Source organism: Melospiza georgiana, chromosome Z (genome assembly GCF_028018845.1).
Source record: "Melospiza georgiana isolate bMelGeo1 chromosome Z, bMelGeo1.pri, whole genome shotgun sequence".
Classification (NCBI taxonomy): domain Eukaryota; kingdom Metazoa; phylum Chordata; class Aves; order Passeriformes; family Passerellidae; genus Melospiza; species Melospiza georgiana.
Genome location: NC_080465.1, coordinates 73,052,991 through 73,072,775, shown reverse-complemented (window position 1 = coordinate 73,072,775; position 19,785 = coordinate 73,052,991). Strand labels below are relative to the sequence as shown.

General features: G+C 53.7%; 3 protein-coding genes across 3 annotated transcripts; 2 read left to right on the top strand and 1 right to left on the bottom strand.

Moving 5' to 3' along the window:
- The first annotated feature begins 3,747 nt into the window (after positions 1-3,747).
- Positions 3,748-5,911, top strand: LOC131096251 (avidin-like). Its single transcript, XM_058044569.1, has 4 exons — positions 3,748-3,825; positions 4,332-4,545; positions 4,956-5,076; positions 5,812-5,911. The coding sequence occupies exons 1-4, from the start codon at positions 3,748-3,750 to the stop codon at positions 5,909-5,911; spliced, it is 513 nt and encodes a 170-aa protein (XP_057900552.1).
- A 1,906-nt stretch (positions 5,912-7,817) lies between these two features.
- On the top strand, positions 7,818-9,467 carry LOC131096199 (avidin-like). Its single transcript, XM_058044507.1, has 4 exons — positions 7,818-7,889; positions 8,412-8,622; positions 8,725-8,857; positions 9,272-9,467. The coding sequence occupies exons 1-4, from the start codon at positions 7,818-7,820 to the stop codon at positions 9,303-9,305; spliced, it is 450 nt and encodes a 149-aa protein (XP_057900490.1). The 3' UTR covers positions 9,306-9,467.
- Positions 9,468-12,434: 2,967 nt separating this feature from the next.
- On the bottom strand, positions 12,435-19,537 carry CREB3 (cAMP responsive element binding protein 3). Its single transcript, XM_058044459.1, has 11 exons — positions 19,449-19,537; positions 18,569-19,004; positions 17,739-17,876; positions 17,398-17,656; positions 17,070-17,182; positions 16,772-16,864; positions 16,159-16,265; positions 14,749-14,817; positions 14,509-14,593; positions 14,293-14,374; positions 12,435-13,872 (listed from the first exon to the last, which is right to left on the bottom strand). Exons 3-11 carry the CDS (start codon positions 17,874-17,876, stop codon positions 13,532-13,534), a joined length of 1,287 nt encoding a protein of 428 aa, XP_057900442.1. The 5' UTR covers positions 18,569-19,004; positions 19,449-19,537; the 3' UTR covers positions 12,435-13,531.
- Between the last annotated feature and the right edge of the window lie 248 nt (positions 19,538-19,785).

Here is a 19,785-nt window from a genome sequence, read left to right as displayed (position 1 = left end):
AGGAAGATATCCCAAAAAACACAAAATAAAATTAAAGATATTTAAACACAGCCTTGTGCAGTCTGTGGATATGTCCTGGAAAAGCTGGGCTAAAACACAGTGGAAGGTGGGTGTGGGATGAAACTCTCATTCCCTTATTCTGGGAAGAGACTAGCCCCAAGAAAGCCCCCTTTCCAGCCCCAGCAGGATGGTGCATCCCCAAAGTAATCCTCTGACACTAGCTGTGACCAGCACTCACTCTTTCCTGCTGAAAGCCTGGTGAGTGTGATGGGAGGATAAGCTGGGCAGCTCTTCTGCATCCCAAAAACCTGGCTGGGAGGCCTCTGGCTCTGACACAGCCCCTGAGCAGGCAGGCGAGGGGCCTTGGCTGTGTCCACACTCCTGAGAAGTGCCAAGGGCTGCTCTGTACCAGCCACACAGCACCAGTGTCGCAGACATTTTTTCATAGAAATCCTTTCTTTGGGACTTGTTCGTCTTCTGGGAAGCTGAGGCCCCAGAAAGAGAATGTAAACAATGATTATCAGCTGCTGTGAAACGCAATGGGATGCACCTGTGATTGGTTCATGTTCCATGTGTACAATTAAGGGCCAATCACAGGGCAAGCTCTCTGGAACACAGTGACAGAGAACTCTCTTGTTTTTAGATTCTTTTCTATGCTATTCTTAGCTTAGCAGCCTCTGCAACTTCTCTCCTTATTCTTTTTAGTATAGTTATAATGTATTATATATCATATATCCATAAATCCAGCCTTCTGATCATCAAACAAGATTCTCATCCTTCTCTCACCCTGGAGACCTTCATCAGGTCGCTGTAATACACCAGTAGCTGCAGTACACCCAGCCCAAAACTCCTTCTGGGAAATGTGATTTACTGAGAAGCTATTGGCCAGCAAATACAGCCTCTCAAACCTCTGCCAATGGACTGTGTGACTGACCAAAACAGGAAGTGCCTGTGCTGCCTTAGGCACCCCTCTGAGCCAAAGAAAATGATTTCCAGGAAATCAGCTCTTGGTCTGAATACGAAACTTAGTCCTTGTGTCTTTGATTCTCAAAATAACCCGGCACAGTGCTGCATGCCCTGAGCTGGCACGCTGCCTGGGATTTGGTGAATTTAAAAGTAGGACTGGGCTGCTGGGGCTGCCACCCCTCTCTGCTGCCCTGGCTTTTCTGCCACAAGTGCTGTGGGTGGGAGAGTTTTGCTAACAGCACCTGTGGTTTCAGCAAGTTTGCCTGCTCTGTGTTGTCAGCCGCCTTGTTGCAAACTTACATGTGGTTTGCTTCTCACATCTTTCCCCCTGGGGCTCGTCTTCCGCTTCCAGAACAGTGCTGCTGTTCCCTTCTCCGTGCCTCGCTGGCATTTCTCCAGCTTTTTCCATTCCCTTACAGCATTTCTGACCAGAATGTCTTTACACCAGCCCTCTGCTACGCATTTATGTATCTGCACAGCTTTTTCCCTGCTTTTAGAGGAGTCTGAGAAGTGGGAAAGTGAGAGGCAGAGGGACCACAGGACTCTGCTCTCACCTGAAGTGTGACCAGCTCAGCAGTGAGGTGCCTGCTAAGCCTCCAGCCTCACTGCATGCATCCTCCTGACCTCATCATTGCCTTCATGCCAGCATTTCCCCAAGGCAGGGCTCTCCCGAGGCTGTGCAGCATTTCCAGAGTGCTTCAGCCAGGCAGCAGAGCTGACACAGTTGGAGCATCCTGCGAACCCCAGCAGGCAGCCACAGTGCTGCGAGGAGCACGGCAGGCATGAGCTGGCACAGCGATTTCCAAGGCCCGTCCCTGCATCAGGGCACCCAGCCTGGCTGCAACGCGTCCCTGGCACACCTCGGGTTTGGGGTGACAGCTCATTGGACCCGGGGGTGCCTGGGAGTGGTTAAGGATGGGGATGTTTCTCCATGGACATTTGGCACCCCTCAGCTCTGAGTTTTGTTCAGCTGCAAACCTGCTCACGGGGTTGATCTGCAAACCCGGCGCCGTTTGTTTCCCTCATCAGCAAGGAAAACGTGAGCAGGGCTTCTCCTTCAGCCCCGATGCAGGAAAACCCGCTGCTTCTGCTGCGTGGCACAGGGTCATTCACACACTGTGAATGCCTCCAGGGGCAGGGGGAGTTGGTGGAGGCAGCAAAATCACATGGGCTGCGTGGCACAGCTGTTCACACACATATTGTATCAGTTAAAAAAACCCCAAAAATGAACTTATTAGGATCTTGGCACGGGGTGATGCTTGCATAAGGATTGAATCCCTTCAAGAATGGAGAAGGAGCTTCAACTGCAGGGGTCCCCCAGCACTGACATGTCTCAACCACATGTGGGAAACTGTCCTGCGCAACCGTTTCTGCGGGGGCTGCTCCTGTCAGCCGTTTACAAATGTCTCAACGCTGAAATTCTTGGTGCCCAACATCTCCCAGGGCAGCTGTTGACCCCTCCTAAGCAGAAGGATGCAGGAAATTCCCAGGTCATTCAAGAGACTGCATGATTGGTAGGTTGGGTGTACCAAAATCCGGTACCCTCCACTCTGCAGCAATGACAAAGGAGTAAATTTGATTTTCAAGCCATAACTTCACTGATGAGTGGAGACACGTAGCTCCCATCTCCTCTGCCACTTCTACATGGTTCTCTGCCCAGCTTGCTGGGACCCAGCTGGGCAGCAAGCAAGGGAGAGCAGTGTCAAGACCCCGGGGGTTTTTGCAGCAAGTCCCCAGGATGGGAGTTGAACACAGCCCTGTAATTTTTTCATTAAAAGCAACGTGCAATTTGAACATAGGATCCTGCTCCCTGAGGAAGAGGAGAGTGGGTTTCCTTGTCTTCAGGCCCAGGAAAGATGAAAAGGATTGTCAAAGCAGATGTCACCCCTTGTGCTTGGGCAGGGGCCAGAGAGGCACCTCTTGATCTGGACACAGCCAAATGCCACTCCTATCTTCCATGTATGCAGTGACATGTTCACCTGGTCAGAGTGGTGTCTCAGGGGACGTGTCCCTGTGCAAATGCCAGGCAGTCTGAGCACCCCCATTGCAGTACTGCACATCAGGAACTCCTTGGGAAGGGTGAGACAGGGCCCTGCCCAGCCTCAGAGCATCATGCATGTGGCATGCACGGCAGGCACCGTGCACAGAACACACCCTCCCACAGGAACAATCGAATTTTGACATCGACATTTCTTCCAGGAAAGCCCTTCTGCACTCGCAAGAATGGCAGATTAAAGAGTTCCTGCTGAAGTGACAGTCTTAGGTCCCAAACCCGAGGGAAGCCCAGCACAGCCAGGAGGAAAAACAGTTTAGAAAGAGCATCAGACCCTCACAACGCAGGAGGAGACGGTGACAGGGATGAGCCCTGCGGGCATTCCCGTCACCAGCCAGAGCAGCAGGGCACAGCTGGCCCGACTGCTCTCACTCCAGCCTGTGTTTAGGTGGCAGCCCTGGCTCGGTGGCAGTGGGACAGTGTCAGGCCGTGTCTGCCCCCAGGGCTCCGGCACCGAGCAAGGAACGGGGTCGGGGGAGCCTTTTGGACAGTGGCTATGTAAAGCATCCCTGCATCCCCAGCTCCCTGCGCAGCCGTGCTCATCGCCGCGTTCCTCCGGCGCTGCCCAGGTCAGGCAGACCTCGTCACCTCCCCTGGCCTGGGCACGCTGACATCAGGACACTCAGGCCTCAGCCGCCAGCCGCCGTGGCTCCGGTTACAGCTCTATAAAGGGGTTTGGGATGCAGGCAGAGAGGCAGCTGGGCCGGGCATTGCGCAGCCCCGCAGCCATGGAGGGCGGTGCCTTCATCCTGGTCCTCGCCCTCGCCGTGGCCCTGGCAGAGAGTGTTGCTCCTGCAGAGAGGAAGGTACGGGGATGGGTGACAATGGGAGCGTGGCAGACATGGCAAGGGCATGCAGTGTGGGCAGCCAGGAGCTCTCCCTTAAATGCCATTTCAGACTTAGACAAGCCTTGCGAGAACCAAGTCCAGGCAGAGGGCAAGGTATCCCTGGATCACCCTCAGCCACCCGGTACCACCTCCAGAAGGATTTGTTCCCACAAGGGAGCTGTGCACAGGGCATTCCTTCCCTTGGGGTTTGTGCCTGGGAGCACCATGCCTGTAGCATCCCCTTGATGTCTGGGTGTGTGTCTGGGTGTACCCTGCACGCTGCAGGGCTGGGATATTCTGGCCTTGCTCCACCATCCCCTCAGCAGCACCCTGGGGCAGCATTTGCCCAGAGTGGGATTAGGGACAGTCAATGCCCTGCAGCTGCACTCACAGCAGGGCTTTGGCTCGCCCGGTGTGGGGCAGCAGCAGGGATGGGGTCCCTCTGCATGTGGGGGCACAGAGAGGATGTGGCTGTGTTCCTTCAGTGCCAGCTCAGCGGACTGTGGACGAATGACCAGGACTCACAGATGGAGATTTCAGTGTTGAGGGAAAACGGGGACTTCCATGGACAATACCTCACACGAGTCACCCTCTCCGGGGGCTGTGCCCGAGTCTCCCCGCTGAGGGGTGCCCAGCAGCAGCTTGGAGGGGAGGGCTGGCCCACCTTTGCCTTCACTGTGCTCTGGGACAAGTTCTCCAGTAAGTGCTGCGACACCTCGGGATGGCATGACAGGGTCAATGGAAGCTTGCAGCCAGCAGGAATTTTCTTTCACCAGGAATTCAGCTGGGTGATGCTCTGGTGCAGCTAAGCAGCAACAGCTGCACAGCATGGTGCTAAGGGGCAATGCTGGGCTTGAACAGGGGAGCCTCTCCTCACCCAGCATCCTTGGGGCACCCACAGTGGGTCCAGACCCTGTTAGCACAACTGGGATGTGGTGCCACAAATCCTGCCTTGCCTGAGGAAGCCACAGGGAAGGGCAGGACCCCCCCAGCATGGGTTTGGTGGTTCTGTGGCCATTGGAGCAGGAACACAGCTGTGTCTGGGAGGACATGGGGGAGTGGAAGAAGCCAGTTTCCCCACGGATCTCCCAATAAGTGCTTCCCCCCAGATGCCACCACCGCCTTCGTGGGGCAATGCTTTGTGGATGCAGGTGGAAAGGAGATGCTGAGCACCACGTGGCTGCTGCGCCAAGCTGTCGGGTCCCTTGAGGAGGACTGGAAAGCCACGAGGTAGTGGGGGGATATGGGCAACACCAATGCCACAGAGGGGTCTATCACTGGCTGGGGGTGTACGTACAAATCACAAAAGGAACGGGACTGTTGTGGAAGATGCTTTGAGCTGTTTTATTTTTCAGCGTCAGTCTCATTACATGGTTATGACAATGGGAAGATGCCATCAGCTCACATCTCAGACAGCAGACAAAGAACTTAGTGTTACAACTTACTTTAAAAGTTTTTTGACCAATCGCACAAAGCAAAAGCACATTGACAGTAGTTCTATCTAACCACCATAAGCACACTTACCTTTGGTCAAAACAACGCTTGCTTATTTTCAATACAATACCTGCTTGTAAGCCTTAAAACACAATGCACAGAGCTCCATTATTAAGCTTCAAACTTCTTAGTATCTTACTAGATAAACTTTTCTGTAGCTTAGGGAGTTATTCTAGAAAGTGTCAATACACAAACCATTGTTCCATTTGTCTTTGCTTTTCTACTTCTTAAATAATTTTTCTGCTGACCTATCTTATGGCTACTGCTTAGCTCTAATCACAGTTCCGCTGTCTCTGAGGCCTGCCTTCTGCAGCTTTCCCAAAACCTTCTGATTTTGTAGATTCCCACAGGGTCCTCGCTGGAGGAAACCTGGGGGGAATTCAGGGACACCCCATCACTGCTGCAAGCCCTGGCAGCTCTGAGTGGGCAGTGTCTGTGGGTCATCCTACAGGAACTCTTATCTTCTCACAGGGTGGGCAGAAATGTCTTCACACGCAAACGCACCCCAAAAGGAAAGATCCTGCCGAATTTGTCCCCTCTCTGTGAGGCTGTGTCTTTACCAGGCCCGTGATGGGATGATCTGGCTGCAGCCTAACCCCCAACAAGGCAAGAAAAGCCTGCCTCCCAGCTGAGAATAAAATTTTAAAATCATCAGCTGTTGCTGCCTTTTCTTAGACTCTGTCTTTTGCTACACCTTCTGTCCCCAAAGATGCCCCTGCTGAGGTGAGGCCTCAACACTGCCCCTCTGCAGGGACATCTGCATTGCTCCCTGATCCCACCCATCTGCCTCCCTGGGCTCATTTACCATCTCATTAAACCCAAACTTCCACCCTGTGTCATCATTCCCCACCTGCCTGATGGTGGTGGCAGGGTTAGCAGCAGCACCCTGAATTCAGCTCACTTCCTTGCAGTGCCTTCATATCCGTTCCCACCAGACCCTTTCCAGCACTGGGAATCCGTGCTCTCTTGGATTGGGCAATGGGGGCAGCATTATCAGTAGATTTGAGATGCTCATTAACTTTGTGCTGCATGGCACATCAAGTAAAATGTGCACAAGTTAAAGACCCCATCCCACCCCATTCCATCCCCCTGGGTTACGCTCAGGGATTTTCCCATTCTCTACCATTGCATTTTGGCAGTGTCTCTCTTTTTGCCTCTGTGGACACCTGCCAAGCTTAGTCAGCTCTTTTGGCACAAAGCTTTTGGCAAGTCCGTGGGTGAAGAGAAAGCCTCTTGCAGAAGTGTTATGAAAATACCCCAGCCCCAGGGATGACAGCACTGCAGCTGCACAGTCCATTAAGCCTGGCACAGCTCTAGCAAAGCTGCAGCATGGTGTCATGAAGTGGGGGGAAACCTGGCACCACCCTGGGATCTATAACAAGCTGGCTTGTCCCTGCCAAACATCACAGAAAGGCAGGAGCTGGTGTCAGGCCAAAAGAACAGAGTGTGGCATCCAGGACAACAGCAAAAGACTCCACAGGGGGAATTTCTATGAGTACCTGTGATAGGCCATGAGTTTGGGACTGAAAAAGACAAAGAGGAGGGATATCTTAGGAGAGGGCTGTTTTCCACTCAGCCCAGCATTTGAGGTTACCTAGATGGGAGAGACCTGTGCTGAGCGCAGGGGGCCAGGATGTGCCAGGGCTAGCAGTGGGCACTGAGAGGTGCCACCCCAAAGGGGCGCTGCCCCACGCCCAGTTTGCACACTGCAGCCCTGTTGCCATGCCCTGCCTCAAACACTGTTGTCTTGAACACGGCAGGTCTTGGTTCAGCTGAGTCCCACCTGAATTTTCGGCTGCCACAGCCATATGCCTGCTCCAGGCATCACAGCAAAGGCACAGCTCAGGAAGACAGGGACACTGCATGCTGCATATTTCACATCAAAGGTCCTTTAGAGCAGCCAATACAAGTGTGAATACAATGCTGGTTATCACACTCTGTGTGTTTAGCAAACACACTCATTGGGACCTCAGTAATGTCACTGTGGTTAATTCTTCCTCTAACTCTCACAAAAGCAAAAGCATCAAAATCAGCAGCTGACATCCAGAAAAGGCTGGAGAAACGTTACCACTTCTAAAATTAGTAAACTTTCCTTTCTGTGCAGCGCTGCAGCATCCTCATCAGGCAGTGGCAGCAGCAAAGCAGGGAGGGGGTAAATGTTGAAATAGGTGGTAGTTTCCAGCCTTTGTGCATGGGAGGCAGATTCTCAAAGAAGGTATTGATGCTTTCCAGGCTACTATAGGGCCTTATAAAAAACTTGTGTCCCCACTCCTCTGCCCAGCCGTGCTTATTCCTGCGTTCCTTCAGCCCTGACCAGGTCATGCAGACCTGCCCACCTCCCTCGCTTGTCCCGGGCACCCTGACATTAAGCCATTCATCTCACAGCTGCCATCCTGGTGCTGGTGGGGCTCCAGTTACAGCCCTATAAAGGGCACCGGGCTGCAGGGCTGGGAGGAGCTCTTAGCAGCCTTGCAGCCATGGGGAGAAGTGCCTTTGCCCTGGTCCTTGCCCTTGCCCTGGCAGTGCATGCTGCCCCTGCGGAGAGGAAGGTATGGGGACAGATGACAGTGGGGATGTGGGGCTGACATCCTGCTACACCCCAAAGTCTGCTGCTGGGGCACCATAGCTCAGCAGGGAGCCAGGGCTGGGCTGCTGGAGCTGGTAGGAGCAGCACTGTGCTGGGCTGAGGGAAGCTGCAATGAGGCTGGGAGGACAGGACTGCTCCTGCAAGGATGCTTCTTGCTGTGGGAAGTCATTCAGAGGAAGGCAAACAGAGCCATACCCCTGACAGCTCCTGTTTTCCCTCCCAGAGAGTAGAGGAAACTGTGCACCTGCTGCTTGAGCATGAGGGTCTCACTCTCCCTTGGGTGGGTGAAACCTTCCTGGACAGTGGCTGAGCTGGATTACAGCTCAGGCAGATTTTCACACTGAGATGGTGATGCCAGTGGCACATCAGGTCCGTGGCACACCACCCACTGCTGCAGACATCTCTGGGCAGAGCCAGGGCGAAGGGGTGGGAGCAGGATGCTCCCCCCTCTCCCTCCCTCCAACCCACAGCCCTGGCCTTGCAGTGCCTTCTCTCTGGGTCGTGGCGGAGCGACACCAGTTGCCAGATGGTTGTGTCCACCCTGAACAAGGACAACAGATTCTCCGGTTTTTACCAGCCGGGACCTGCTGCTGGCTACCCAGAACTCCTCACCTCACCACTGGAGGGGTCCCAACAAGATACAGAGCTGGTCCCACTGCCCACCTTCTCCTTCACTGTGAACTGGAAGCTCCAAGGTAGGCAGCAGGGGGACGTCATCCTGCAGGCGGGGATGCCAGCAGGACACAGGGTGACCTTGTGCCTCTCTACCTGACTCACAGCATCTTAAACCCTTCCAGACTCAGAGACTGCCTGGACAAGTGTCTTCCTGGGCCAGTGCTATGTGGACCCCAAAGGGGAGGAGACCCTGCATGCCCTGTGGCTCCTGCGAGAGGCAGCCGACAGTCCTGCAGAGGACTGGAAAGGCACCCGGTGAGTGCTGGGTCCCAGCCACTGCTCTGCCAGGGTCTTCTCCAACTCAGGCTGGAAAAGGGAGAAATCTTACAGGGTGAAGCATTGGGAGGACCATGAGGGTGGAATGGGTTTGTCACCAGTGATATGCAAGAGCTATGGAGCATCTGTGTAACGTCGCCCACCCCTGCATGCCAGAAGTGCCTCAGGGTGGGGGATCCCTGGATGGGCTCTGGCTACAGAGAGCCCTCTGTGGAACTTTCTTTCCACTCTCCACAGCAGGAAGGGAAGGAAAAGATGCCAGCACCTGGCGCAGCCTCTGCTACAGGCTGTTGGAACCTGCAGTACCTCAGTCAGCCACACAGTGTTCCCCCCGGGCTTCCCCTCTACCCTCCGCAGCATGCACGACCCCATCTGATTTGGTGTTTTCTGCAGGATTGGCACCAGCACCTTCACACGGATAAAATGACAGCAAATGGGAAAATCCAGCAGGCTCAGGATTGCGAGGAGTGCCTAGGCAGACTTTGCCGGCACCAGCATGCTGCACTTGAGGCGCAACCTCAGCCCAGAGGTTGGTGCTTTCTTAGGCAAGTTTACCAGATGCAAAATAAAGGGTTTCTGTGGGGATGCAGGGCTTGGCTCTGTCTTCTGCCCTGCCTCAAATTTGTGGGGTTTGTGTCACCCAGCAGCCACCCTCCCAGATGGGAGGTTTCATGCTGCACTGAGACTGAAAAAGACAAGGCTGAGGCCAGCAGAGTCCCTGGGGATGGCGACTGTCCCAGCTCCCCTCCCGGGCAGTGTGCGGCAGGACTGTGCCTGCAAACCTGATGCCATGCTCTGGGTAACATGTCCCTAGGGGTCACTCCCAGATGTCCCTAGAGATGGGGGACAAACTGGGCTGTGGCCAGGCAGAAGGAACACTGCAGAGCCTTCCCGCGGGAGCCGAGCACGGGAAGCTCTCGGGTGCCCGAACGCCCGAACGGGGCGCTGCAAACGACTCCAGCAGAGCCGTCAGCCTCCGGTTCCCAGCCCCGGCGGATACGCAGCCCTGGCCGGCTGCCAGCTGCCCTCCCATCCCAGGCCCGGGGAAAGATCCCAAATATCCCGCCCCGAGAGTCGCTTCGGCACGGCTGTGTCCCCCGAGGAATGCGTGGGGGTGTGTCTCCAGTCATGATGTCCAGACACGGCCAAGGAAAAAGAACAGGGGAAGGGCACATCTGGCACTGGCTGGATTTTTTTAGGCATCACAGCCCGACCTCTCTGCCTTAGACACTTTGCCAAAGTGCTCCTAACACGACTCCTGGGGGTTCATCAGGCCCAGGGCTGAGGTGCCCAGCTGTGAGAGCTGGAAGGAGGCAGTGTTCCATCACTGTATTTCCAGCTGCTTTTTCAACCAGTTTTCAGATGTTAGTTTTTCTGTTTCCGCCAATATCCAGCAGCTGGTGCTAGTGGATAAAAATAGGATGGATGATGACACAGGATTTAGATTTCCCTTGAAGAGGTGGATACGTCTTGTTTCTTCTACTGACTGAATTTTCCATCTCTCTGAGAAACCCTAATTAATTTTTTTTTTTTAAGGGCAAACCTGATTCGTTTAAAGCCACAATGAGGAAGTGTTTAGCATTCTTACACAGCCTAGGACATCCTTAGCAATAGAAAGCAAATTTCATTTTATGTTTTCACAATTTTCAATATATCACTATCACGGAAAGGAGAGGACACCCTAATACTTGAGGAGTCACCAAGCAAAGAGGAGTCATCAAGCAAAAAAGATTCTGTTTCCATCTGGCAACACCCATCTGGGACTTGCCAAGGACTGTCCAGGATATTTTGCCCTGAAAAGCTCATACTTCCAGTCTGTCAGCGTAGTCCCACAATGCTCACAAAGGCACTTGCTGGGGCACAGGGGAGATCCAGGTCGACCTTGGGCATAACAGAGGGAACAAGGTGGGGACACAAGCTGGGACCATACCACTGACCTAAGGCAGAGTGTGGGGCTCTGTGTGCATGCAAGCACCCCCAGTGCACATGCACACCTTGCTCTGACCCCACAGCATGCTAGGAAAAAGAGCAGGGATCTGCAGCAAAGAGGACAAGGAGGGCAGCAAGAATATCAGTTGGCTCCTGCCCCTCTGCTTGATATAATCAAGTCCTCAGCCAAAGACTCATTATGAGCACTTTAATCATTGCTGTGCTTTAACCCAAGGCATGAGGTCCAGGCTGAGCTTCATTTCTGTCCCCAGGTCAGAGCTGGTTGCTGTGGGACTGGCACAGGAACACAGAAGGCAATGAAAAACAGCAGACTTGAGCCATTATGAGGCCATAGACCAGTCCTCCCCAAAACTCCCAGCTCCTGGCTCTCAGCCTGCTCTCCCAGAGTTATCTCTCTTCCTGACATCTGGCCAAGCAAGCCAGACAGCTACAAAGAGCAATACTGACCCCATCATACCTAGGCAAACACCAGCTTACGTGGCTGCTCCCAACTTTCCTGGCAACACCACCATGTATTACTTCAGATGGTTCATTTGATATTGATTACTGCTGGGTCAGGGACACTGTGTAACATCTGTGACACTACACACTCTGGCCTTGAACTGCAAAAAATGAAACTAAAGGGGAACAGGCCATTACACATACCGACCCTGAACTGCAAAAATGAAAGTAGGATTGGAACAGGACATTACGTACCTTGGCTTTGAACTGCAAAAAAATGAAACTTAAGTGCTGAGGGGCATTACACACCCTGGCCTCAAACTGCAGAAAATTAAACTGAAGTGTAGATGGGGTCCTAGACCTTCCTGATGCCCTGCATACCTCTGGGGAGAGTTCCAGTGGTTCCCTGGTGATGCTCAAGGGCTGTCCGTCCTGGCCAGGGTCGGGCTGTGACCCAGCCCTGTTGGGAGCATGCTGAGGCAGAGGCCCTGGATGACCATCTCCTTGGCTGCCTCCTCTCTGGACACAACACTGTCTCATATCTTGCTTAGTTTTGCTCCCTGGGTGGGATGCAAGAGTGAGGCTTCCTGCACCCACTGCCTTGATGAGCTCCCGTGCCCCCAAATCCTGCACTGGGCTCTGCAGCCTGAGCTCAGGGTCTGCCAGTGCCTCCTGTGGACCCAGTGACCCGAACCAGACCTAGGGACAATCCTGAATTTAGCAACCCCGCAGCAGGCAAGGCCCACCGGGTGGCTGTTGCAGCACCCTGGCCCTGCTCCACTTCCTGCGATTGTGCAGTTCCCATTACGAAAGCAGCGGCGGGGCTGACACCGGCTCCTCGCGCTTCCTCCAGGGGAAGCTGCTGCTTCCGCAGCGCTGGAGGCTTGCGTGTGCCTGGTGGGTGCTGGCTGCTCACCACATACACTTTTCTCCAAGAGTGCTATTGCACCTTTGAAGCGGGGTGAGAGCAAAGCAGCAGCCCTGCAAACCCCCACTGTGCCTCAACACGCCCCTGTGCAGAGCCACAGCCAGGCGACCTCCCCTGCATTGCTCTGAGAGGGATTGCCCCCGAACCTCCCCTGGGTTTCACCCACAAGGCTCCCAGCCCCATGTAGAGCCCCAGCAGCCCAGCACCTTGCCAAAACAACCAGAGAGGACACAGTCACACACCATTAGTATTTATTTAGACTCTATTAATAACGAAGCTATTCATTATTATTCTGATCCAATTTGAAGCTATCCCTGCTCATTGCACGGAGAACTGGACTAGATGACCTTTAGAGGCCCCTTCCAATCCAAACCATTCTATATGACTTTAGGGAATGTCCTGCAGTAGGACAAGGACATCTCTACAGGTACCACTAAGCTGCACTCTGGCAAAGACACTGCTCACCAGCTCAAAGTGCTTCTGTTCAACCCAGAACCATTGACTGCATCACCAGCCAGCACAGCAAGGCTTGGGCACACAAGGACCTGGCTTTGAAACTGTCCTGTGGCCAGGAAAGCCTTCAAAAGAGCAAGCAGCTCTGCTGCTCTCTGAACATGCTGCCTCAGCAGTCTGGCTCAGGGCATGCCTGCTCCCTGAAGCCCAAAAGCCTGTAGGAGATGAAAGGCTCAGCCCTTACAGTAGGCAAACAGCACACATGGCTCAGGAAGGACTCCAAATTACCTCCTCTAGCCAGGCTGGGAGCTGTGGCCATGGCTCAAAAGCTAGCAGGAACAGGCGACATGCTGGGTCTGTCGCAGCAGCAGGCAGGACTACTCCTGTGAGAGCACTGAAGGTCAAACTGCTCCCTCACACCTTAGAAATCAGGCAACACTGCAGGATTAAGGAGCACTGACATGGAACATATGTTTGGGGCCACAACACAGACTAGGAAGTGCCTTCATCTCCAGCTGGGCAGTGAAGAAGCAGGGCAGCAGCCTCCACTGCCAGCTGCATCCAGTCAGACCAAGTACTGGCACCTCAGTCCGACTGCCTCCACTCTCCCTGCCACAGCTCATCCACACAAGCCACCAGATGCACTCTGGGCTGCAAGCCACATCAGCAGCCACAGTGAAATTCTCAGAATTTCCTGTCCCATGTCAGATGGAGTCGGATAAAAAATGTCAGATCAATTCCTTCCTGGTAAACCCTCTGAGTCACTGGCAATGAGAAGAGTATTCAGAAGAAACTGCTTGGAGAGATAATCTGTTACTGCAGATCTGTCCCTGCTCCACGGGATGCCCAGTATCATCCCAAGGAGCAGGATGCAGCACTGGTCACATCTCATTGGCATGGTGCTGCTGGATGAGAACTCTGTCAGGGTGTTCCACCCACTCCTGACCCTTGGATTTCCATGGTACCAACACTGCTGCTGGCAAAGGGTCACTCTGGGGCGGGCCCGGCTTGGAGCCTGCTGCTGCCGGAGGGTCAGAGGATGAGTTGCTGTTGAAAGATCTGGGACTGGAGTTAAGTGGACTCTGCCCCTCTTCCCATGACTGACTGAGGTTGCCCAACAGCAAGGAGTCTCCAGGCTCTGGGCTGAAGCCCTCCAGTTCAGTGTCATGCTGGACATCAGGTGCTCCCTGGTTCGGAAACTCGCGGATCTGCCGTGACAGCACTGTAAGAGAGGTAGAGCCAACCCCGTCATTTCCAGCCTCCCACCCTCCTGTGCTAAGCATGGAGCTACCACAGAGCCCAGGAGAGAGGACAAACTGTTTAACCAGGACTTCCTCTTCCCAGGGGAGGCGGGGAGAGGATGCTGCACAGCTGCCAGGCACAAGCACAGTTTGTGCTCCAAGAGGGACCGGAACTCTCCTGTCCTTGCACCGCCCCTGGCACAGGGCCCTGCTTTCAGGCAGGCCTCTGCAGTAGGGCTGAGGAAGAGTCCAGAGCTGAGGCAAGACAGCAAGAAAAACCTAGTTGTAACCCCAGGCAAGGGGATGCTCAGTTGGAAGCACCCCAGAGCTCAGGCTGTCTCTGGGGAAGGCAGCACTTCACCTGGAGCCACACCTCAGCCCCAGCCTGGGCACTCACTCACCCTTGAGCTCCCGCTGTGGCTCCACACTCCCGGGTAAGCGGATGCTGGGAGACAGAATGAGGCAGAAGGACAGAACCAGGATCTGGAAACAGAAAGATCAGCACAATCTCAGCAAAGGAGATGGACAGGCATCACTAAATGCAATAAATACCTCTCTCCCAATCTTGTGAGGACAGCAGGAACTCCTCCACGGACACTGGGGCTGAAGCCACTTACCATGGTGCAGGTTTTTCTTTTGGTAGTTTTGGGGGTGGACCGTCTCACCAAGGCCTGCAGTTTCTGCAACTGCCTGAGCAGTGACCTGCAGTAGAGCAGGAAATGCAGGTTAGCACAGCAGGTGGACCTACACCTGTACATTTCCCTCCACCCTCTGCAGCCAGGGACAGGCCACAGTCCTGAGAACAGGAACAGCCTTCCCCACCACTTCTCCTGCCAAACCCAACAAGACAAACTCACATGTTCTGCTTCTGCAGTTGCTGCACCTTCTTCTCCAGTTCATGGTTTTCAGCTGTGCAGGCTGCCACCCTTCCCAGGAAGGATGAGAGGTGTAGGGGAAAAACAGAGATATTTTGTTGGTCAACAGTGGAGACTTCACATCAGACACCACCTCTGGGTGGCTGGGGCAGACAAAATTGGTCCTGGGGTCCACCTGGTATCATGTGCAGCAAAGCCCAGACAGCACTCATACCAGATATGGGCAGGAATGAAGACCTGCCAGTTCTGCAGAGAAGCAGGATTGATTGAATCCAGTTAGTTAACCCCTATGGATGCTCACTCTTAGCATCACACCAGCCCTGCAGATCTGTGACATCAGGCTGTATTACTAGCTAGCCTGACCTGAAAACACATTTGCCCTGGCAGGTCAGCTACCTGAGTTGAACAGAGCAAGTTCTGGGCCATCTCCAAGCACAAGAGAACCAGACAGGCTTCATCCTGATGTTCTGAACCCTCTGCAGGGAGCTCTTGCCCCACAGAGCCAGCCTCACTTTTTGCTGAGGGTGACAGCAGCCCAGCAGCTGAACAGCACAGCAGCTTGTAACAGGCACCCCCTGATCCCAGACCTGGCAATGTCATCAGCACAACTAAGGCCAGGCAGGTGGGGAGCTACCATTCTCTGACCCAACAAGTCATGTATTCATCCCCTGCCCCTTGTTATCAGGCACTGAAGGTCCTGTGCACCAAGTACCAAAACAAACAGATTTCTTCTTCCTCTCCCTGCCAGCCTGAAAGTCCCCGGGCACAGGCCCTTCCCTTACCAGTCTTAAAGGTCACAAGCACACAGCCAGATCTGTGTTGCTGACAGCCCTATCACAGAGCAGGAAGGCACAACAGCACAGAGTGCACTGTCCACAAAATCAAGCAATTAGAAAGTCCTAAGGGCACCTTAGGAGTAGGATTTCTGCTGGACAGATCACGAGCCCTCTGCTCAAGGACACATCTACCACTGCCTGCTTCCTCCCATGACTGAGGGAGAGACTTGTATTATTAGTATCATTTTTGAATCTATGTTATGATCATTATATTAATACACAGAACCATCTATTAAGATCTGATCTCATCTGCAGAGGGCCTGGGTGACTAGAAATTATAAGTTAAGACGTATTAGAATGAAGGTGATTAGAAATTGTAAGTTAAGTCATATGATAGATCCTGTATTGCAGCAGTTATAGACTGTACTACATTGATTCTGCTTGTAGAGAAACTGTGCACTCTACTCACAAACCGTCTGCTATACTAATCGTAACATGATAGGAAAATGAGGTGCTGGCTGAAATGACAATTTAGTGCCATCATCATTCTGCCAAGGATCCATAAAAGAACATATGGCTCCCCTCAGTGTTGAATGACACTGCTGTGTGAGCATACCTGTTTTCCAGGCCATCTACATAGATCTTCCTGCGGCGACGACTATCCTGAGCTGCCTGCTTGTTCCGAATCTTACGACGCACTTTCCGCAGAACTCGCTCCTCAGCCTGCAAGGATCACCTCATTAACAGCAATCCCAGGGTGCTGGCAATCCCACCCTCTCAGACTACCCTCACATATCAGTGACCAGCCCTAGTGCTCGTGTCCTCTGTCCTTCCCACACCGCTGAATAAACTGCAAGGCAAACCCTGGCCTGCTGATGCAGCCAGCAGCTTCCACGACTTATCAGAAGTAAGGTGTACCTAAGGAAAATGAAAAGCACACAGACCACAAGCCACAAGGCAAGCAGGAAAAAAATAGCTGGAGGCACTGTGGTGTAACTGCCTCCTGCAAACAGCCATGAGTAGGGAGACTGACAGCAGCCAGAAGCTGCTGTGCACATGGATGACACCCTGGACTCAAAAGAAGGAAAAGGACACCAAGCCCAGATGAACACTGCCCTGAATGCAGCACCTGGATACCAATATTCTCATCAAGGCACTGTCCTGCGGTTTCAAACCCCTACACTACCTGATACATTTGAGTGGTCTGTTTGGTTCTAGTGAGAACTCACTTTGGTCAGTGGCAGACAGGTTGGTAATATAACACCTTCTTTCTCCAGAAGCTGCTTCTCCTCCTCTGTCAGGACCAGCTCTGGGAAGTCAGACTAGAAAACAGCAAAAAAAAGCCTACTGAGAATGTATAAAACAGGGAGTCCATCCTGGGCCAGCAAGGGCATGCAGCAAACACAAAGAACTGGAATCAGTAACGTCATGCTTTCCCTCAGCAATACCCCTCATAGGAGCCAAGTCAGAAAAGAAGGAGAGATGTGAGAAGCAAAGGCTGGGGTCCATAGGCATGGGAATCAGTACCTGTACCATGGATCCAGGCACAAGCTGGGGTTCATCTTCCACGGCAACAGCAACGGGGGAAGTGGTGCTCTGTTCCAGTGCCTCACTTGAGCCTTCCAAACCCACCCATGCCCCTGGGGAAGGAAAGACAAGTCAAATGCTGGGCCCCACTGAGGCAGCACCTGACCAGCTTTGAGTGGCATGAAATAGCAATTTTACAACAACAGAAAGCCTCTGCTCTTGGCTCCCTCCATCTCTGCCTGACACCCACCAAAACAAACCAGTATGGGACTGCTTTTCTCTCTTCTGCCTGCAGCCAGGGCAGAAAGAGTCCATACACATCACTCACCTAGCTCAATGGTAACATCTCCTTCTGTCACATCAGACCTCACACTTTCCAGTGCAGGCCAGTCCTGGTGAAGGGAGTAGTTATGATCAACCAGCACAATGTCTTGGCTGGCAAAATTGCTACCAAGGCAATGGGACAGATGCTGATCCTCAGAAATGCTGCTGTCATTGTTGGCAGGCAAATAACTGAGCCTGTCTGGTTCATCTTCTAAAGGGCTCAGCAGTGAGCTGATGAAGTCATCCATCTCCTTGTCCAGGAGCTGCAGAGGAACAGCTTTTACTCAGCAGGGAGACAAACCTCCTAAACCTCAGCTCAGCAGCAATTCCTCACAAAGAACTCACCTCGGGCATTGGCAGGCCCCAGTCTTCCAGAAGACCATTCTGCTCCCCTGGGATTTCAGGGCAGGGAGCATCATCCTTCAAAAGAAAGTCAAGCAGATCCACATCTGCCAGGGCATCCAGTTCCTCTGGGCACGACATCTGAGCATGAGACCCAAAGTGAGCACAGGCACAACGGGAGACACCAGCCTTGCTTTAAGGTGTCTCTCAGACCCTATAGACAAAGTATCCCCATGCAATGTCAACAGCAGAGATGGCCACTTCACAAGTATTTCTCCAGCCAGGCTATTACAGCACCTCCAGTGACAACAATACAGTATTTTCCCCATGAGATTATTGGGACCCAGCCACAGGAGCCACACTCCATCCACCCAGAGCATAAAAGCTGCAGGAAGGAGAGGAAAAGTGAAACAATCCCAGACTCAATGGTGTGGAGAGCATGCAAGATTCTGCTGTTCCACAGAAGCCTGAAGGTGCCATAACCCCTGGTGTGCAGCCAGCAGGGAGAGCTTCTTGTCCCATGAAAATTAGGAACAGTCACTGTTGAGGTTTTAACTACAGAGATTCTGTAAATTACTAAATTATGATCAAATTCTAAGTAATCAATGACTGAAGAAAAATTAAATGGCAATCAAACGGTGATTAAGTGATCATTGAACAGTGATTAATGATTTGACAGACCTAGACTTAGCAATTCAAACAGCTGTCAAACCTTGTACTATTTACCATACTTGTAATAAATAAGTGGATATTGAATTAAATAAATAGATGGATATATATAAATGTCACTAGCACGCAATATACCTTTAAGATGAAAGTAAAATACTCCTTACCTCGCTGTAGGGATCAGACACTGGTAAAGAGTCTCTCAGCCCTGAGGAGTGACCTGGAGAGCTGTTCCTGCTGCCAGGAACGTCAGGGCCCGGCTGCAGGAGAGCAGCAGAGCTCGGTGGCTGGAGGCGGCCACAGGCACTCGGAGGGCAAGGAGGGACTTGCAGCCAACCCTGCCTGGCCCTTGTGCACCTGTGTGGCAGCTTCAGCTCTGTCTGGTCCCAGCTCCAGCTGCTGTTATGTCCTGACAAGACATGGCCCGGGAGCCTCGGACCCTGAGGAGATGCGGCCCCGCATGGCGCTCACCGGGATCAGCCCGGCCGGCTGGTGGGCGATGCCTCAGCCCAGGCAGTGCTCAGGCTGTCAGAGCGCAGGCATCCATCGCACCTCTCCATCAGCACTGCTAAGCTTTCACATCTAGCCGTCAAGTGCCACGGTCTGGAAAAAAAGAAACCCAAAAAACCCCATAAAAAATAGAATACCACCAAAACCACCCGAAATCCCACCCAAAACCAGAAGGTCAGGGCAGTCCCCAGCCAGGGCGGCTGCGCCTGCTGATTGAGGGAAGAGCTGCCAGCAGAAAGTTCAGCAACAAGAGAAGCTGGGCAAATCCGGGCAATGTCAGGACCCATGGCTTCCACAGGAGCAGCTTCCCCCCAGGGAGTGTGCGCCAGGCAGGCAGCAGGGCCAGCACAGGAACAGGAGGAGCAGGTGCGGCAGAAGGAGCGCAGAGGCCGGGACACCCACCCGAGGAGAACCAAGCAGCCCATCTCAGCCCTGGCCGTGGGCCGGACCCGGATCCCCTGATCCCCGGGCCTCCTGGACCCTCCCAGCAGCGGAGCCCCGAGCCGCGGCCGAGGCCGGCGCCCCCCAGCCCCTCACCTCAGCCTCAGCCTCAGCCTCGCCTCTCCCAACGCACCGCGGTGACGTCACCCGGTCTCCCAGCGGGCCCCGCGCGCATCGTCTCTGCCCCTCCCACGCTGACGCCCCGGTCGCTCATTGGTTGGGGGAGGATGGGGGGGGGGGCGCCGGGAGCGCGCGCGGGCGGCGGGAGCGCGGAGCGGGCGGGGAAAGGAGGGGAGGGGAGGGGATGGGAGAGACGAGTAGAGGGGAGGGCGGTGGGTCCGGGGTCATGCGAGGCCCTGGGGGTGTCCTGGGGCGGGTGGGCGCCCGGGCGCCTGGGGGTGCGGTGCGAGCAGCGGGTGGAGTACGGCCACGC

What these genes read in the sequence shown, in the direction of transcription:
- LOC131096199 (XM_058044507.1), top strand. Translation starts at nt 7,818, where the DNA reads ATGGGGAGAAGTGCCTTTGCCCTGGTCCTTGCCCTTGCCCTGGCAGTG. An exon ending in TGTGAACTGGAAGCTCCAAG is followed by an intron (nt 8,623 to 8,724) that starts GTAGGCAGCAGG and finishes AAACCCTTCCAG; the next exon opens with ACTCAGAGACTGCCTGGACA. An exon ending in GAGGACTGGAAAGGCACCCG is followed by an intron (nt 8,858 to 9,271) that starts GTGAGTGCTGGG and finishes TGTTTTCTGCAG; the next exon opens with GATTGGCACCAGCACCTTCA.
- LOC131096251 (XM_058044569.1), top strand. Translation starts at nt 3,748, where the DNA reads ATGGAGGGCGGTGCCTTCATCCTGGTCCTCGCCCTCGCCGTGGCCCTG. An exon ending in TTGCTCCTGCAGAGAGGAAG is followed by an intron (nt 3,826 to 4,331) that starts GTACGGGGATGG and finishes GTGTTCCTTCAG; the next exon opens with TGCCAGCTCAGCGGACTGTG. An exon ending in GCTCTGGGACAAGTTCTCCA is followed by an intron (nt 4,546 to 4,955) that starts GTAAGTGCTGCG and finishes GCTTCCCCCCAG; the next exon opens with ATGCCACCACCGCCTTCGTG.
- CREB3 (XM_058044459.1), bottom strand. Translation starts at nt 17,876, where the DNA reads ATGTCGTGCCCAGAGGAACTGGATGCCCTGGCAGATGTGGATCTGCTT. An exon ending in GGGGCCTGCCAATGCCCGAG is followed by an intron (nt 17,657 to 17,738) that starts GTGAGTTCTTTG and finishes GTTCCTCTGCAG; the next exon opens with CTCCTGGACAAGGAGATGGA. An exon ending in TGCCTGGATCCATGGTACAG is followed by an intron (nt 16,865 to 17,069) that starts GTACTGATTCCC and finishes GCTGTTTTCTAG; the next exon opens with TCTGACTTCCCAGAGCTGGT.